This window comes from Mobula hypostoma, chromosome 30 (genome assembly GCF_963921235.1).
Source record: "Mobula hypostoma chromosome 30, sMobHyp1.1, whole genome shotgun sequence".
In the NCBI taxonomy this organism is placed as follows: domain Eukaryota; kingdom Metazoa; phylum Chordata; class Chondrichthyes; order Myliobatiformes; family Myliobatidae; genus Mobula; species Mobula hypostoma.
Genome location: NC_086126.1, coordinates 15,336,465 through 15,355,137, shown reverse-complemented (window position 1 = coordinate 15,355,137; position 18,673 = coordinate 15,336,465). Strand labels below are relative to the sequence as shown.

Below are 18,673 nucleotides of genomic sequence, written 5' to 3'. Positions count from 1 at the left end.
CTCCTGTGGTCCACTCTCCTATCAGATTCCTTCCTCTCCAGCCCTTGACCCGCCCCGGCTTCACCCATCACCTTCCAGCTATCCTCCTTCCCCTCCCTCTGCCTTTTCATTCTTGTTTTTTCCCCCTTCCTTCTCAGTCCTGAAGAAGAGTCTCGGCCCGAAACGTTGACCGTTTGCCCATTTCCACCGATGCTGCCTGACCTGCTGAGTTCCTCCAGCATTGTATGCTTTGGGTTTCCATGAGCTGCCGATGTCCTCCTGTTTACGATAAATGCTGAACTATTTTCGGTCATCGTAACCACCTACTTAGCTTTAACTTTTTGCATATAGTCAAGTAGAGTTGCAAAATTTGCATATTTACACATTCCAGCTTGCCGAACCCCTTTGAATATTCACACACTCTGGTGTGGTGAGCAGCGTCGTCCTACATCCACAGTTTAATCTGTCGACGAGTTTTGTCACCGACTCTGATCTCTCCCTTCAGGGTTCATTAAAGTTCTGCTCTACATGGCTTTCATGACTATCATGATCAAGGTGCACACGTTCCCCCTGTTTGCGATTCGCCCCATGTACCTGACCATGAGGTAAGTGCCCAGAGCTGACTGCTGCCTTCCTCGGGACGCGAGCCTTGCCTCAGTTGTAGAAGGAAGGGGGAGAGGCTTGAGGGAAGTGTTGATCGTAAAGTGCCAAATGTTAATTCCTTATATGTCTAAATAGTTGGAGCTTGTTCAGTAGTCTTTATGTATTGGAACGTTATTCATGTTCAAAGTAACTTTGAAGCAAGATCTTGATCTTGCTTACCATCCCATGAGCCCCCTCTCCCCCGCCCCCGCAACTTCCGCCACCTCAACATCTCACCACTTCACCTTCCCCACCACCACCACCTCTGCTTTCCACAAAGGTTGCTCTCCCCGTGATTCCCGTGTCCGTTTGCCCCTCCCCACTAATCTCCCTCCCGGCAAGTACTACACCTGCCCATTCACCTCCCTCCCTCACCTCCAGGCAGTCCTTGCCCGGTGGAGTGACACTTCGCCTGCAAATCTGTCGGGGCCGTCTCCTGTCTGGCGCTCCTGTTGCGCCCGCCTCGGCATCGCCAAGTCCCGATGCCGACTGGGGGACCCGCTTCATCGAGCATCATCCGCTCCATCCACCGCAAGCGGAACTTCCCAGCGGGCAAGCGTTTTAATTCCCATTCCCATTCTGACATGCCGACCCGTGGCCTCTTGTGCCAAGATGGGGCCACCCTTAGGGTTGGAGGAGTGATGCCTCATACCATCTGGGTAGCCTCCAACCTGATAGCATGAACATTCCCCTTCATGGCTCCCCTTTTGCCTGTCTTCACCTGCCTACCGTCTCCATTTGGCTGCCTCCTTTCTCCCATGGTCCACTCTCCTCTCCTGTCAGATTCATCCTTCTGCCCTTTATCTTTTCCACCTATCACCCCTCAGCTTCTTACTTCAACCCCCTCCCTCCCTCTTGGTCTCGCCTTCACTTGCCAGCTTGTCCTCCATCCCCTGCTCCCACCTTACCCTGCTTTCTGCCCCTTCCTTTCCCGTCCCGCTGAAGGGTCTCAGCCCGGAATGTCATCTTTGTTCCCCTCCATGCGGAGTTCCCCCAGCTTCGTTTGTAACTATAAATCAGAAGTTTTAATGAAAATCCTCTCACCTTCACGAGAGCGTAAGGGTTAACGTGTGGGGTACATTTGATGGCTCTGGGCCCGATGGAATTGATAGCTTTGTGGCCAGCTTTGCAGACAATACGAAGATGAGTCGAGGGGCGGGTTGAGGAAACGGAGGCTGCAGAGGGACTTCAGACAGATTAAGAGAACGGGCAAGGAACTGGCAGATGGAATACCGAGTCGGGAAGTGTATGGCCATGCACTTTTGTAGAAGGAACAAAAACGTTGACTGTTTCTAAACAGGCGGGAAATTCAGAATTCTGACGTGCAATGGGACTTGGGTGTCCTCATGCCGGATTCTCTGAAGGTTAACCTGCAAGTTGAGTCTGTGAGGTTGAGGAACGCAAATGCAATGGTAGCATTCGTTTCGAGAGGACTAGAGAATAAAAGTGAGGATGTAATGCTGAGGGTTTATGAGGTGTTGGTTAGACACTGCTTGGAGTATTGAGAGCAGTTTTGGGCTCCTTATCGTGGAAAGGACGTGGTGACGAGGGTTCAGAAGAAGTTCACGAGAACGATTTCAGGAATGAAAGGGTTATCACCTGAGGAGCATTTGGCTCTGGGCCTGCAGTCAGGAGATCTTCAGATCTCATGGAAACATATCAAGTATTGAAAGGTCTACGTAGAGTGGACGTGGCGAGGAATCTTGGACCAGAGGGCACAGCCTCAGATTGGAGGGAAGTCCTTTTAGAACGGAGATGAGGGATTTCTTTACCCAGAGGGTGGTGTGAACCTGTGGAATTCATTGCCACAGACAGCTGTGGAGGCCAGATCACGGGGTGTATTTGAGTTGGGGGTTGAGAAGTTCTTGATTAGTCAGGGTGTGGAGAGCAAGCAGGAGAATGGGGTTGAGAGGGAAATGGACCAGCCATGATGAGATGGGCTGAATGGCCTAATTGTGCTCCTGTAAAGGCAGCGGTGGGCGGGGAAAAAAACTTCTAAATAACTTTAGTTGCAAATTCAAATAATTAGTTCTATTTCAAGCCCCAGCCGAGGTGGCTAGATTCAAGCTCGTGCTCTGGTTCAGAGGCTCGGAGTTTTTCCCCTCTGTTCCCTCCGCCACTTTGGAAAAGGCGCGGGTGATTGACAGACGAGCTCAGAAAAGCTGATTAAAAACAGTTCTCGGAGTGTGACCGTAGCAAAAGATTGCTTAAACAGGTGCCGTTTTCCCTGGTATCTGAGCCAAGAATGTGCTAGAAAGTCCCGGCTAAATATGGCAAATGAAATGCTGTCGTGGGGTAACGAGCGCTTTCTGCAGCGAGAAACAGGTCCCTCCATGGAACTTGCCTTAAAGGCATTTAAACCGTCAACTAGGTGTCTTTTCCATGAATATCCATCATCGCTCCGTCTCCCACTACCTATCGGTGAGCCCTTGCGGTGTGCCACTAGCGCGGCAAGGCTGGCATTGGCTGCCCGCTGGTCAGACCTGACGCTGTCTCGTTGTCTCCCTCTCAGGCAGTTCAAGAAGGCGGTGACAGATGCCATCATGTCAAGACGAGCCATCCGCAACATGAACACACTGTGAGTATCGGGTTGCTGACTCCTCCTCGCCCCGGCCAGTCGGGGTGGTTGGCGTTGAGCCTCGTCTGGGCCGTCGATGTTTCGGGTGATCTGGCAGCCAGTTGGACTGGCTCAGCTGTGGAGGGCAAGTGATTGGGTCTTTAAAGTATTTAAGTTAGGCCGCGAGACCACAAGACATAGGAGCAGAATCCTGCCACCGAGCCTGCTTCACCATTCCGTCATGGCTGATCCCGGATCCCACTCAACCCCATACGCCTGCCTTCTCGCCATATCCTTTGATGCCCCGACCGATCAGGAAACGATCAACTTCCACCTTAAATACACCCACGGACTTGGCCTCCACCGCAGTCTGTGGCAGAGCGTTCCACAGATTCACCACTCTGGCTTAAAAAAAAACATTCCTCCTTCCCTCAGTTCTAAAGGGTCGCCCCTCAAATTTGAGGCTGTGCCCTCTAGTTCTGGATACCCCCACCATAGGAAATAACCTCTCCACGTCCACCCTATCTCGGCCTTTCAACATTCGGTGGGTTTCAATAAGATCTCTTCCCTCCCCCCCTCACCATTTTTTAAATTCTGGTTAGTAAAGGCCCAGAGCTGCCAAATGCTCCTTGTATGTAAGGCACAAAACTGTTGACAATAAGTGCAGCCTGACTAGTGTCTTACAAAGCCTCAATATTATCTCCTATAAAGGCTTAGCTCCTTGCTTTTATATTCTGTTCCCTTTGAAATAAATGCCAACATTGCATTTGCCGCCTTTCCCACAGACTCCACCTGTAAATTGTAGGTTCTTGATCAGTAATGGGTTAAAGATTAAGGGGAGAAGGCAGGACAGTGGGGTAGAGGGGGAAAACAAGTCAGCCGTGATTGAAGACTCGTTGGGCCGTGTATCCCGATTCTACTCCTACTTCTTACGCAGTTCCTGATTCTGCGAAATGGGTTTCCCATCAGGTCCTAAGCGTTGTGGATAAATGTCAGGAGCAGCAGACAGAATAGATCAGGCCGACTCAGAGAGTTGTTTCAGACTGAAGGGTTTTATTACATGATATCATGGAGAGCCCAGACTCCTAAAGCAGATCTCCGCAGCTCTGCTCAACAATGGATTACACTCTTATTTACACCCCAGGCGTACGTGACAAGAAGCACTTAAATCTGAAAAAGGAGGGAACTTCAACTACAACTCGTTAGAATAGTGAAGTTGCACAATATGTCCTTGAGCGTTCGTACATTTTCTTAATTGTTCTCAGGACAGTATATCCGGCTTTCCCAAGCGCAAACGTGATGATTCTTGGAACAAGGAAGCACAGACATAGTTATTTTCCCATCCCGTCTACAAAGCACATTTCAGTCACACAGTGTACATTAGTTGCAGATAAGTGATTACAGACTTTGAATTCACATACTAGAAGATCATTAACCCCTTAACGTTCGTCACAATGTCTTACTATTTTTCTTCCACAGTTCCCTCCTTGTTAATCTTCTAGATTAACATTTCTCACTGTGGTATTTCCTCCTCTTCCTCATAAGAGGGCTCATATCCATAGGGGAAGGGTCTTTCCTTCTCGGGGTACACCTCTTCATCCCACCAGTGCTCCTCGCTAGCTTTATCTTTTACCATCTGGGATATCATCACGACACTCACAGGGCTGGACAAAGTCCTCTTTATCAACTGAAAACAGCACAACCTCAGTGCTCCACATACACAGCCCTAAAACACTTATCATTACCACTAAAACTATTCCATGCGTTATCCAGCTTCCCCAGCCAGAAAACCATCCCCATATTCCTTCCCACCAAGATCCTCCACCGTTAAAGTTTTCGAGCTGTTCTCCCACCTTCCTAATCTCCTTAACCTTCTCCATAATGTGCTGGCCAAAGTCGGTTATGTTTCCTGTGGCATCAGGAATATAAGTACAACATCCCTCTTCATCATAACTATCCACTTTAATGTCATCCGTTGCCTTTCAAAGGTCCATTTAATGTCAAAAAAATGTATACAATATACATCCTGAAGTGCTTTCTCTTCACAACCATCCACGGGAAACAGAGTGACCCCAAAGAATGAATGACAGTTAAATGTTAGAACCCCAAAGCCCTCCCCAGCTCCCCCCTCCCACATGTAAGCGGCAGCAAGCAGCGATTCCCTCCTCCCTGCCACCAAGCACTCAAGCGTGAGCAAAGCAACAGAAAAGACACAGACTTGCAGTACTCCAAAGACTACTCGTTCACCCGGTATTTAACATACCACAGGCTCTCTCTCTCTCTCTCTCCCTAATAAGGGAGAAAGGGGTGTCACCATTTCACAACAAGCAGGGAGACATAACAAACAACTCGCTGGTTAACAATGTTAAAAATCTGTTGCGTCACTTTTTCCAAGCTCTGTGCCCAAAGATCTCGGGTCTCTGGGCACACAGCCTTAGATCTTCCATCCCCCACGACACACCGACCTCCGATTTTTCTCCCCCACCCCCGTCTCCAGGACCACAAAATCTCGGACCTCCAAGGGCGAAAGAAGCTGTTCGCCTTTAGCGTGCCGAGTAGCAGCCAGTTATGAAACCCCGAGAGCTGGTCCTATTCCAGCAAAGAACCGTAGTCAGTGTGTAACTCCAGGTCAGGGTCTTCAAAAGAACCCAGAAAAGGGAAAAATAGAGATATTAAAGATGGAAATAGAGCTGTTACCGAAGATGCAAGCAAGGAGTCACCGTTAGGCGCCATTTTCTCCTCCTTAAATGTCCCTAATGTATCTGCCTCTACCACCTCCTTTGGCAGCATGCTTCACATTCCACACACCGCTCTGTGTGAAGTACTTGCCTCTGACACTTCCCCCACCACCCCCCCCCATCCCATACTTTTTCCAATCACTTTAAAATCATTCTTTATATTAGCCATTTCAGTCCTGGGAAAAGTCTCTGGCTATCCAGTCTATCTGTGCGTTATCTTGTATAGCACAATCTCTCATCTTTCTGCACTCCAAAAAGAAAAATCTGTAACTCGCTCAGCCTATCTTCACGAGGCAGCACCCTGGTAAATCTCCTCGGCACCCCCTCGAAATCTTCCAAGCGGTTCCTGTCATGAGGCGACTGGAACCAAGTTAGCATTTTGGGGCTGAATCCTTTGCCTGAACCAGGAAAGAGAGAAATAGTGACTGGTGCCTGACCTGAGTATATACAGTGTTTTACTGATATTTCCAGATAATTCGAAATGTTATGTTTCTCTTTCCATAAATGCTGCCCGGCCCAAGGGTCACTGACATGAAACACCAAGTTTCTCTCTCCACAGATGCTGTCCAGCCTTTTGAGTATTTTCAGCAACTTTCTGTTTTTATTTCGGATTTCCAGCGGCTGTAGATTTGCCTTTTTCTTTACTCCCGGAACACTTACCTGTCCTCTCCTTCAGATACCCTGATGCCAGCCCGGAGGAGCTGCAGCTGACAGACAACGTCTGCATCATTTGCCGGGAGGAGATGGTGACTGGGGCAAAGCGGCTGCCTTGCAACCACATCTTCCACACCAGGTGAGTGCAGCCGACCGTGCCCACCTGGGGGGGTAGCCGCGAGCCGCATCGGGTTAGCGTTCACGCTTCGGCCAAGACCTACACGATCCTCCGGCGCCGACAGCTTCCTCCCTGGAGTGGTGGACACGGCCCAGTCCATTGCAAGCACAGTCCCACCATCGAGCACATCTTCAAGGGGCTCTCCCACAGGAAAGACGAGTCCATCATCAAGGACCCCACCATCCAGGCCGTGCTCTCTTCTTGCTGCTACCATTGGGCAGGAGATACAGGAGCCTCGGGTCGCACACCACCAGGTTCAGGAACAGTTGTTACCCCACAACCATCAGGCCCCTGAACTGGCATGGATAACTTCACTCACCTCAACACTGAACTGATTCCACAACCTACAGACTGGCTGTCAAGAACTCGACAACTCGTGTTCTAAGTCTGACATTAAACCCCATTCTGAGGTAGATATTATCTATCTATCTTAGAATCGGGTTTAATATCGTCAGCATATGTCAAGAAATTGGTTAATTTTGCGGCAGCAGTATATTCTATTATACATAGTGGGGAAGAAAACTATTACGGTAACTAACAAGAAAATCTGCAGATGCTGGAAATCCAGAGCAACACACGCAAAATGCTGGAGGAACTCGGGGGGCCAGGCAGTATCTATGGGGGGGGGGGACAAAAAGTACAGTCGACATTTCAGGCCGAAACCCTTCAGCAGGACTGGAGAGAAAAGAGATTAGATTTAAGAGCTGGGGGAAGGGGAGGGAGAAACGCAAGGTGATAGGTGGAACTGGGCGGGGAAGGACGAAGTGAAGAGCTGGGAAGTTGATTTGGTGAAAGAGATACAGGGCTGGAAGGGGGAGTCTATAGTGAAATAAGTAGTGCAAAAAAAGAAATTTTAAAACAAGTATTGGGGTAGTGGTCATGGGTTCAATGTCCATTCAGAAATCGGATGACAGAGGGGAAGAATCTGTTCCTGAATCATTGAGTGTGTGCCTTCAGGCTCCTGTACCTCCTTCCTGGTGGTAGCAATGAGAAGAGGGCATGCCCTGGGTGATGGGGGTCCTTAATGATGGACGCCGCCTTTCTGAGGCATCACTCCTTGAAGATGTCCTGGATACTACGGAGGCTGGTGCCCATGAGGGAGCTGACTGAGCTTACAACTCTCTGCAGCTTACTTTGATCCATGCAGTAGCCCCCACCCACCCCCCCCATACCAGACGATGATGCAGCGATTTAGAATGCTCTTCACGGTACATGTGTACAAATTTGCAAGTGTCTTTGAGATACCAAATCTCTGCAAACTCCTAATGAACTATAGCCGCCTTTATGGCTGCGTCAATATGTTGGGACCAGGTTAGATCCTCAGAGATACTGACACCCAGGAACGTGAAACTGCTCACTCTCTCCACTTCTGACCCCTCTCTGAGGACTGGTGTGTGTTCCCTCATCTTATCCCTTCTGAAGTCCGCAATCGGCTCTTTGGTCTTACTGACGTTGAGTGCAAGATTGTTGGTGGGCACCACTCAACCAGCTGATGTATCTTTTATATATTTTTATTTTCACTGTGTGACGACTTTTGCAGACTGGTGGCTTGTCAGATTTTATTGACGTGTAGCTTTTCGCAAATTCTATTGCATTTCTTTATTTTCCTGTAAATGGCCTGCAAGGAAATTAACTTCGGGGTAGTAGGTGGTACTGAACATTTGCCTTTGATCTGGGCCTTTCTGGTAAACCCCTCACTGAATAGCCCACCGCGCTAGAGGAACGGGGGACCTTGCAGGTCAGTTCGAATTGCCGCTCCTATTCCGACATGTTGGTCCACGGCCAGATCTACCTGTGTTTGTCTGCGGCTACACTAGCACACAAGGGCTGCTGCAGCCTTATTTTCTTGCAAAAGAGTGGATCCCGGACAACATCCCATGCCCCATCAGTCTACAGGCCACCACACTCGGGGGCTTGGGCTAAGTTTTTTTTGGTGACTGTTTAACTGCTATCAACCATTTGTGCTTGTCCCCGGAGGAACGCCATTTCCTTTGGCTGTATTCACATGTTTGTTTAAAGTGGCACTTGAAGTTGAAGATGTACCGGTTAATTGGTCATTGTAACTTGTCTTGTGATTAGCCTTGGGTTAAGTGGGTGGATTGCTGGGAGGTGCGGCTTCGTGTTTTGTCTTTAAATAAAGAGCTGGCCCTTGTCGATTTCTTGATTCGTCAGGGCATCGAAGGTTACAGGGAGAAGGCAGGAGAATGGGGTTGAGAGGGGAAAGTCGGCCATGATTGGATGACAGTCACTGGATGGGCCGACTGGCCTACTTCTGCTCCTATGGGTAAAGATCCAAGGTTGTAGTGGTTGGAACAGAAAGTACTCCAGCTATGATCAAAATACCACTGGCGTTGTCATGAAATTTGTAGTTTTTGCGGCAGCAGTACGGTGAAATACATTTTAAATTAGTAGTATGGAAACTTTTTTTAAAATATCTTTTGTGAGGTGGTGTTCGTGGGTTGGTTCCTTGTCCGTTCGGAAACCTGATGGTGAGGGGAAGGAGCTGTTGGTTAGGACGTGGTCTATGGCTTCAGGCTCCTGTGCCACCTTCCTGATGGTGGCACTGAGAAGAGGGCATGTCCTGGGCGACAGCAGTTCTCTGAGGCATGGCCTTTTGAGAATGTCCTTGGTGCTGGGGACGCGAGTGCCCACGATAGAGCCGGCTGAGTTTACAGCCCTCCGCAGCCCTTTTCCGATCCTGTGCGGTCGCCCCTCCACACCAGACGGTGATGCAACTCCACGGTACGCCTGTAGAAATTTGTCGGAGTCTTTTGCGACGTGCCCAGTGCCCTCAAACTCCTAATGAGATGCAGTCGCTGGCCGCCTTTGTAATCGTATCGATATGTCGGGCCCAGGATGGATCCTCAGATGTTGACACCCCGGAACTTGAAATTGCTCCCCCTTTCCACTGCTGGCCCCTGGACGAAGGCTGGTATCCACATTCTGTTCCTCGGTCTTGGTGAGTGCAAGGTCATTATTGTGACACTGCTCGCCCAGCTGATCCGTCTCGCTCCTGTTCACCACCTCGTCACCATCCGAACTTCTGCCCCCAGCCTCCCATCGTCGGCAAGTTTATCGACGGCTTTTGAGCTGTGCCGTGGGTGTAGAGAGAGTCGAGCAGTGGGCTCAGCGTGTATTCTTGAGGTGCGCGGGCCTAACCTGCGTCTTATGAACGGGCGCAAAACTGCGGAGGCTGGAATCTGGAGCAACGCAAAATGTCGGAGGAGCTCAGCAGGCCAGGCAGCATCTGTAGAAAAGAGTCGACATTTCGTGCCGAGGTATCTGGACCAGAGCCGCAATTTTTATGTGTATTTAAGGCAGACTTGATTAGTCAGGGCTTGAAGGGATGCGGGGTGGGGGAAAGGCAGGAGATTGGGTCTGATGGAGAAAATGGATCAGCCTTGATGAAATGGCGGAGCAGACTTGATGGGCCAAATGGCCTCAATGTGCTCCTATTTCTTGTGGTGTGGTGGCCTTATAGGGACTTCAGCCTGTTGATTCCTCTCCATAGATACTGCCTAACCTGCTGTTCCTTCATTTTGTACGTGTTGCCCTGGATCTCTAGAAGCTGCCGGTGTTGCCACCTCCAGGGATATTTGGATGACCCTTCGTTCCCTCAAGCTGTCCTGTTCGTGGAACCCCTCCTCCCCTTATTAAGCATCCTCCAAAAACGAATCGGCTCGTCCGCTCTCCCCTGAGGCTTCTGTTTGGGCTGGTGGTCGTAACCTCTCTCTCTCTCTCTCTCTCCGTTCACTGCACACAGCTGCCTCCGCTCCTGGTTCCAGCGCCAGCAGACCTGCCCCACCTGCCGCATGGACGTGCTGCGGACCACACTGCCCACACAGACGCCTGCACCAGCGCCCGCACAGCCGCAGGCGCCCATTGTGCCCCAGCAGCCAAACCGTGAGTGCCATTCTGAGCCCACGCCGCATGCAGGCTGAGCTCCCACGGGGTGGGGGGTGGTGCGGGAGGGGGGTGGGGAAGGGGTTATGGTTATGGGCTTGTGAAGTTGGGTGAAGGGAATACGGTTTGAATCCGCTTCAGAAACGCATCCCCGTGGAATCCGTGTGCTTTCTCCCAGTCCTCTGGTTTCCTCCCACAGTCCAAAAATTTAATTGGTCATTGTAAATTATCCCATGATTGAGTTGGGGTGAAATCGGGGCTGTCGGGTGTTGCTGGGCAGTGCCTCTCAAAGGGCATCTTTTAATTATTTTTTTAAAGCCCAAGGTCTCTGTGTTCTTTCATGCCCCGCTTTTTACTATAAATGTCTTGCCCCCTATTTGACTTCTGTCAGTGCATCGTCTTGCACTCGTTGGGATTAAGTTCCATCTGCCATCACGCTGCCCAGCTTGGCGTCTGATCGATATCCTGCTGTAGCCTTCAACCTTCCATCGCCGCCCGTCTCCAGAGTAATTCAGGATCCAGTTCTCCACTCAAGGGACTTGGTCCTTTATGGTCTTTCGTGAAGCATTAGACTATGCCTACTGCCCTGCCAACATCAATCATCTTAGTTGCCTCTTAGTCTGGGTTTTTTTTTTGGTCTTCCAGGCCCCCTCTTGTGTTAATGAAATCAGCGCCCCCTCCTCCCACTCACCTGGACTCGAATGCCAACCTCCTCCCTGTCTCTATCCACAGAAGTGTTCCCAAAATGTCTTTTGCTCCTCAAGTAACGCTTAACCCACCTCCGCAGTTTCATTTCCTAAGATGAGGTCAAGTTCTGCCTGGCTTCTCTTCAGACCATAATTCGGCCTGGTCCCAGTGACCTCCACCTGGTGCATAGCCTGCCACGGTCAACCTGGGCGAGAACTTCTTCCCTCAGAAGTACTTATCCAAACTTCTCAAACGTTGAAGTCGAACCTCATTGCTGGCAGCTCATTCCACACTCTCACCACCCTCCTGAGTGAAGTTCCCCTTAACGATTTCACCTCTCACCCTTGACCTATGACCTCGAGTTCTAACCTTAGTAGAAAAAGACTGCTTGCATTTATTTTATCTTTTTCGTTGTTCCTCTCCGCGCCCTGTGGCACATCGGGCAGCGACCCTGCCATTTCGCACTGTCTTTTTTTTCACCAAGGCCAAGTTCCGAGCTTGAAGCTCAACCCAGCACCGATGGGAAACGTGCAGATTTGACCCTGGACCGCTCACCTCCGAAGTCCGGTGCAGAATACCGCTACACCACCGATCGGCCTATTTGTCTTATCTAATAGCCCTCAAAATTTGTCTATTCAATCAAATCTCCCCTCATTTTCCAACGCTCTCGAGAGTAAAGTCAGAACCTATACAGTATTTCCTTATAAATCAGGTTCTCAATCCCCAGCAACAACCTTGTAAACTTTCTCTGTACTCTTTCGATCTTATTGATACCTTTGAGGAATTTAAACCCGACAAGTTGCAAGTGAGGCGCAGGGGGATAATCACCAGGGAAAGACTTCCTTGCCCTTTCTTTGTGGCTCGGGGGACAGATAGTCAGGGTGCTGGGCTGTCTCCTGCGGTGGTTTGAGATCACCTTCATCTCCCATCGAAACAGCGAGCTCGACAGTGGACTTGGGCGCAGCCAGAGACGGTTTTTGTGAGGGGGGGGTCGGTCAAGTGCTCACCCTGTCCTCCCTTCTGCTTCCAGTGCCTCCAGGGATGATGCCACCCTTCCCGCCGGGCCTCTTCCCCTTCTGGCCGCCCGTGGCAAACCTGGGCCAGAACTTCTTCCCCCAGGCCCCGGGCGCGGCTCCCAACACACCGCAGCCCGGTGCTTCAGCTCCCTCCGGGTCGGATGCTCAGTCTAACGGTAAGTGTTCAACTGCGTGTGAAGGCGAAGCAAAAAAACTTTTAAATAGCCGAACTGCTGGGCTAATAAATTAAAGTTAATCCTGCACCCTCCGCAGCTTGGTGCCGGACTGTCAGATTTTCCCAGCAGTTGGTCGTTACTTTATTCGTATCATTTTCCTCCCACATCCCAAACACCTACAGGGTTAGTAGGTTACACACACACGCACAATGCTGGAGGAACTCAGCAGGCCAGGCAACATCAATGGAAAACGAGTAAACAGTCGACATTTCGGGCCAAGACCCTTCGACAGAGCTGCAGGGGAAAAAAAAGATGAGAAATCGTCATTTTAATTTCTCCGGTCCTGATGAAGGGTCTTGGCCCGAAACGTTGACTGTACTCTTTCCCATAGATGCTGTCCAGCCTGCTGAGTTCCTCCAGCATTGTGTGTGTGTGTGTGTTGCTGGGATTTCCAGCATCTGTAGAATTTGTCTTGCTCGGGTTAGGAGGTTAATTGGTCACGTGGGTCTAATTGAGCAGTGGCCCTGTTACTGTGCTGTTTTTCAGCGAGCTCGTTTAAGGGAGAGCAAGAAAGTCTGGGAAGTGGGGCCACCAGTGAGTTTCAACGGGTTAAACCGTGCGTTCTATGCAAATTTACTGGGTGGGCAAAAGGAGAGGCTTGGCATAAATAGAACTCGTCTTCCTACAGCATGGGACTACATCAGAGCTGGAGCAGGCACGGCTTCCCCGGCGTATTGACCTGAAACTAGTTGTAAACATGTCCCGAATTCAATTCAGAATTCGGCATAAGTTGCCGAGTTTGTCGCCGATTCTCAAGTCGGGGGAACTCGAAATAAAGGCGGCAGATTGTAATGACGAAACAGCGAGCTGTTAGCCTCCCCTCTCATTTGGGGAAGGACAGATACCTCTCCCTCTCATGAGAGAACAAGTGAGCCTGGGGGGGTGTCGAACTGTTGGGATGAACAGAGGTTTTCAGTGGACTCTAGATCGTGGTCTCTTTGTGGGGGGGCTTTGCTGTTGATTGCATGATGGTTGATTGAGGGGGGGCTTATGCTTTCTGCTGGAACAAGTGGGGGGAAGGTTGCCTTTTTTTTTTAACTGCTGCTTGTGTGGGAAGGGGAGTGGGGCTTTGAGGATCGAATGTTTTTCTGTCATTCTTTGGGATTTTCCCCCGTTTCGTGGCTGTCTGCGAAGAGTAAGAATTTCAGGTTGTATACTGTATACATTGATAGTAAATGGAACTACTGAAATTGCTGGACTTCAGGAAAATGAGGAGCAGGGTTCTCATTGAAGCCTGTCCCATATGGAAAGGCCTAGAGAGGACGTGGAGAGGATGTGTCCTATGGGGGGTGGGGGGAGAGTCTCGGTCCAGAGGGGGCTGCCTCAGAACAGAAGGACGTCCCTTTAGAATAGTTGAGGAAGAATTTCCTTAGCCAGAGGGTGGTGAATCTGTGGAATTCGTTGCCACAAACTGCCATGGAGGCAGAGGTTGATAGGTTCTTGATTATTAAGGGCATCAGTGGTTACGGGGGAGGGTGCGGTTGAGAGAGATAATAAATCAGCCGTGATGGAATGGCAGAGCAGAACCGATGGGCCGAATGGCCTAATTCAACTCCCATGACTTGCGGTCTTAGGAAGGCGCAGTCCAGTGGCAGCCAGAAAGGTCTTTTCTCACTGCTGTGGCATCCAGGGTCCCGGTAGCCCTGTGACGTCACAGAGCTTTAACACCATCCAGTCTGATGGCACCGACCAACGGGGTATCAGGGACCAGGCACAGGGGTCCTGGCTTCCCATCTCCGCCACTCCCAGGCTCCGACATGGAACCAGAAAGTGCCAGTCATCACGATAAGTGGGAAAAGACCGTGGCCAGGTCAAAGAGTTACTCAAAAACAGACATCGATGGTGAGGCAAAGTAAACACCTTTTATTTAAAACGGAAACCCAAGATACTGGAATCTGGAGCAACAAGCTAAATACTGGAAGAACACCTGGTCAGGCAGCATCTGTGGAGGGAAATGGACAGTCGATGTTTGGATTAAGGTCTTGCATCTGGATCTCATTGTCGTCTAGCTATCTGGACCTTGTAAAGACACCATTCCTTACAGTTTCGCCCCCTCTTGCCCACCCCCCCCCCATAAAGCCAGGACATTTGAAAGGTTCTCTTCCAGAAACTGGGGCTTTCCCCCTCACTATTATTGACAGAACCTTCACCCACATCTCCTCTCTTCCCCGCATTTCTGCTCTTCCCCCACCTCCTCCCAGTCAGAGAGTCCCATCCTTGCCCTTCGTCCCTCTGCCCAGCACGTTCCTCGAAGCAGTCCGTGTGAAGGGACTCGGCCTGAAACCTGGACTGCCCATCTCCCGCCGCAGATGCCGCCTGACTCACTCTGCTCTCCCAGCGTTCTTATTTTTGGAGATCCGGCCCAGCGAGCCCATGCTGCCTAATTACATCGAGGTGACCAATTAACCCGGACATCTTTGGAATGCAGGAAGATACGCGAGGGAACCCGCTCAGTCACGGGGAGAACGTACACACTCCTTTCCTTGCATCCCGTGACAGGAATTGAACCCGGCTCGCTGGCGCTCTAGCACTATTATACCACCATGCCAAAATTTTGTCTGCTGGTCTTTTGTTTTGGTTTGGAATTGAGGCTGGGGTTAATTATTCTGGAACTAAGGGAAGGACTCTGATGCCACCTTGAGGGCATCGGCATAGTTTCAGTGGGGGAAGACTGCCATAGACTTTGTCCCGAATGTTGAACAGTCCAATGATTCAATTTAATATCTGAGTAAGTATACAGTATACAACTTGAAATTCTTACTCTTCACAGACAGCCATGAAACGGGGGTGGGGAATCCAAAGAATGAATGACAGGAAAATGTTAGAATCCCAAACCCTCCCCCCATGCAGTCCATCAAGAACGACTGTTCATCCCCACACCTCTTTCTCACTAGCGAGGGGGAGGTGGGGGGAGAGAGAGCGATATCGCTCCTGCAACAGCGAGGGGGAAGACCAACAACTTGCTGCTTTGTTGTCACAGTGTGCCGCATCGTGTACTTCGAGTCCCCCCTCCCGACTCGAGAATCAGCAACCCTCCCCACTTGCCTGCTATATTAAGAAAATAGCTTCTGTCACCTTGGTAATTGTTTTATGGTCGTCATGTGTATGGCAATGCAGTGAAAAGATTTATTTTACATGCCATCCAGAGAGTTCACTCCAAAAATACATTGAGGGAGTACAGAAAGATGACAGCAGATTGCGGAATGTACGCTGTGGTCACTTTATTAGGTACGGGAGTTTCTTCTGCTGCTGTCGACCAGCCACTTTAATGGTCGACGTGTTGTGTATTCACCACTGTTGTAAAGCGTGGTTATTTGAGTTACTGTCAGCCTGAACCAGTCTGGCCATTCTCCTCACTAACAAGTAGTTTTCGCCCACAGAACTGCCACTCACTCTGAATTAGTTTCTCTCACCATTCTCTGCAAACTCTAGAGACTGTTGTGGGTGAAAATCCCAGGAGATCAGCAGATTCTGAGGTACTCCAGCCACCCCGTCTGGCACCAGAATCATTCCACGGTCAACACCACTGAGGTCACATTCTAATGTCTGGTCTGAGCTTCTTGGCCACGTCGGCGTGCTCTTACTGCATCGAGCTGCTGCCACATGATTGGCTGATTCGATATTTGCATTAACGAGCGGGTATTACCTAATAAAGCAGCCACTGAGGACGTTACAGGGGAAGTGCAGTGCTGGTGGTCAGTGTCAGGGCCAAAATGAGATAAAATCAGGGCAACTGTGACTCTCTCTCCCTGCCCCTTTCCCACTCCCGGTCCATAATAGAGACCCATATCAGAATCCGGTTTATCATTCACATGTCATAATTTTTTTTGCGCCGTAGTAGAGTGCAACACATAAAATTACTACGTTACTGTGCAAAAGTCTCGGCACCCTAGCTATAGCGTTTTAAGACTTTTGCACAGCACTGTGTATACTCTGATCATAAATTTACTTTGAACTGGGACAGATGAGGCCAGGACATCAGTGCTTTGCAGCCAGTTTGTCGCTTCTGAGGTGTGAGAGGGGAACTGGAAACAGAACTGGCCCCAGCAAGCCCGTCCTTTCTATTTCTCTTCGCTCGGTCTCTGTCGTGTGCCCACCAACCGCTGAGGTTTTTTTTTTGTATTCTAGCTGCTAACAGCGACGCATCGCGGGCCGGCGAAACGGCGGCAGGGACCGGGCTGGAACCACCGCCAGCAGGATCGATCCCGGGATTCCCCTTCTCCTTCCCTCCCTTCCCGTCGGCCCCCTGGATGGGAATGCCGCCGCCACCCTTCGGTAAGAGCGCGTGCTGGGCGCGCAAAATGGCAGCGGGTGGCCCTCTGCTCCTGCGGTTGGCACCGGGCGAAGTTCAGTGCGTTGCCATGGTTCCTCCACAGACACAGGAGCAGAATTGGGCCATTCGCCCCGTCTAAAGGGTTGCTATCGGAAGGACAAAGCTCAGCAGGTCAGGACTGAAACTGAGCCTTGCGGAGGTGTCTCGGTCCGAAACGTCAACCTTTTATTCCTCTCCATAGATGCTGCCTGACCTGCTGAGTTCCTCCAGCATTTTCTGTGTGTGTGTGTTACTTTGGGTTCTCAGCGTCTCGTGTTCATAAAGTCTGAAGGGTTGAGGGAGAAGAGACAGGTGTACGGTTTTTAACAAGCAGTGTTTTTCTGTGTGGACCACTGGGGTCGAGGATAATTTGCTTTCATTCTGTGTTTGTGGGGGTCTGAGGTGGCCGGTGACCCGTTGTGGAATCAGCGGGTCAAAGTCAAGTTTATCGTCACTGTACAAGTACACGTATTAAGGGTGCAGTGAAAAACCTGCAGTATCACTCACAAGCTCGGAGAACAGTACAGGCCCTTCGGCCCACAATGTCGTGCTGACCTTTTAACCCACACTAAGATCAGTCTACCTTCCCTCCTACTGCACTCTCTTTTTCTATCTTCCATTTGCCTGTCGAAGAGTTTTCTAAATGTACTTGACTCTACCACCACCCTGGGCAGCTTGTTCAACGTATCTAGCAGCCTCTGTGTCTAAAGGTTTACCTCTTGACTCCTGCCCCCCCCCCCCCATATTTCATCTTGAAGTTATGTCCCTTGTATTAGCCATTTTCCCCGATTGGGGGGGTGGGAAGGTCTCTTGTATGCCTCTATCAAGTCACTTCGCCCTCCTTCTCTCCAAAGAGTTCACTCAACCTTTCCTCACGTGACATACTCCCTAATCCAGGCAGCATCTTGCAAAAACTCCTGTGCACCCTCTCTGAAGCTTCCACGTCCTTCCCCGAACGAGGCGACCAGAACTGAACACCATATTCCCAGTGTGGTCTGACCGGCATTTTATGGATCTGCAACGCCGCCTTGCAGCTCTTGAACGCAGCCCCCTCCCCCCGACTAATGAAGGGCGCCTTCTTAACAACCTTACATGGCAACTTTGAGGGATCTATGGATGTGAACCCCAAGTTCCCTCTTCCTCCACTCTGCTAAGAATTTTGTCATTAACCCTGTAAGCTGCCTTCAAATTTGGCCTTGCAACATGAATTTATTTCACACTTTCCAGTGTTGAACTGCATCTGCCTTTTCTCAGCCCAGCCGTCCACCCTATTAATATCCCGTTGTAACCTATGACAACCTTCTACACTGTCCACAACACCACCAACCTTTGCATCATCTGCATATTACAGAACGGCAGGCAGTGACTAGTCGGGGACCGCAGCTATTTACAGTATACATGAATGATTTAGATGAAGGGATTAAAAATAACATTAGCAAATTTGCAGATGACACAAAGCTGGGTGGCAGTGTGAAATGTGAGGAGGATGTTATGAGAATGCAGGGTGACTTGGACAGGTTGGGTGAGTGGGCAGATGCAGTTTAATGTGGATAAATGTGAGGTTATCCACTTTGGTGGCAAGAACAGGAAGGCAGATTACTATCTGAATGGTGTCAAGTTAGGAAAAGGGGAAGTACAATGAGATCTAGGTGTCCTTGTTCATTAGTCACTGAAAGTAAGCATGCAGGTACAGCAGGCAGTGAAGAAAGCTAATGGCATGCTGGCCTTCATAACAAGGGGAGTTGAGTATAGGAGCAAAGAGGTCCTTCTG

General features: G+C 50.1%; 1 protein-coding gene across 4 annotated transcripts in view; it reads left to right on the top strand.

Moving 5' to 3' along the window:
- Positions 1 to 18,673, top strand: part of syvn1 (synovial apoptosis inhibitor 1, synoviolin) — a 91,938-nt gene that overhangs the window by 54,886 nt on the left and 18,379 nt on the right. For all 4 annotated transcript variants that reach the window (XM_063036625.1, XM_063036626.1, XM_063036624.1 and 1 more), the window contains exons 8-13: positions 485 to 584; positions 3,134 to 3,199; positions 6,593 to 6,709; positions 10,512 to 10,651; positions 12,369 to 12,530; positions 16,719 to 16,865. In XM_063036625.1, the coding sequence (XP_062892695.1) occupies positions 485 to 584; positions 3,134 to 3,199; positions 6,593 to 6,709; positions 10,512 to 10,651; positions 12,369 to 12,530; positions 16,719 to 16,865 (732 nt within the window). The remainder of the gene's footprint in view (positions 1 to 484; positions 585 to 3,133; positions 3,200 to 6,592; positions 6,710 to 10,511; positions 10,652 to 12,368; positions 12,531 to 16,718; positions 16,866 to 18,673) is intronic.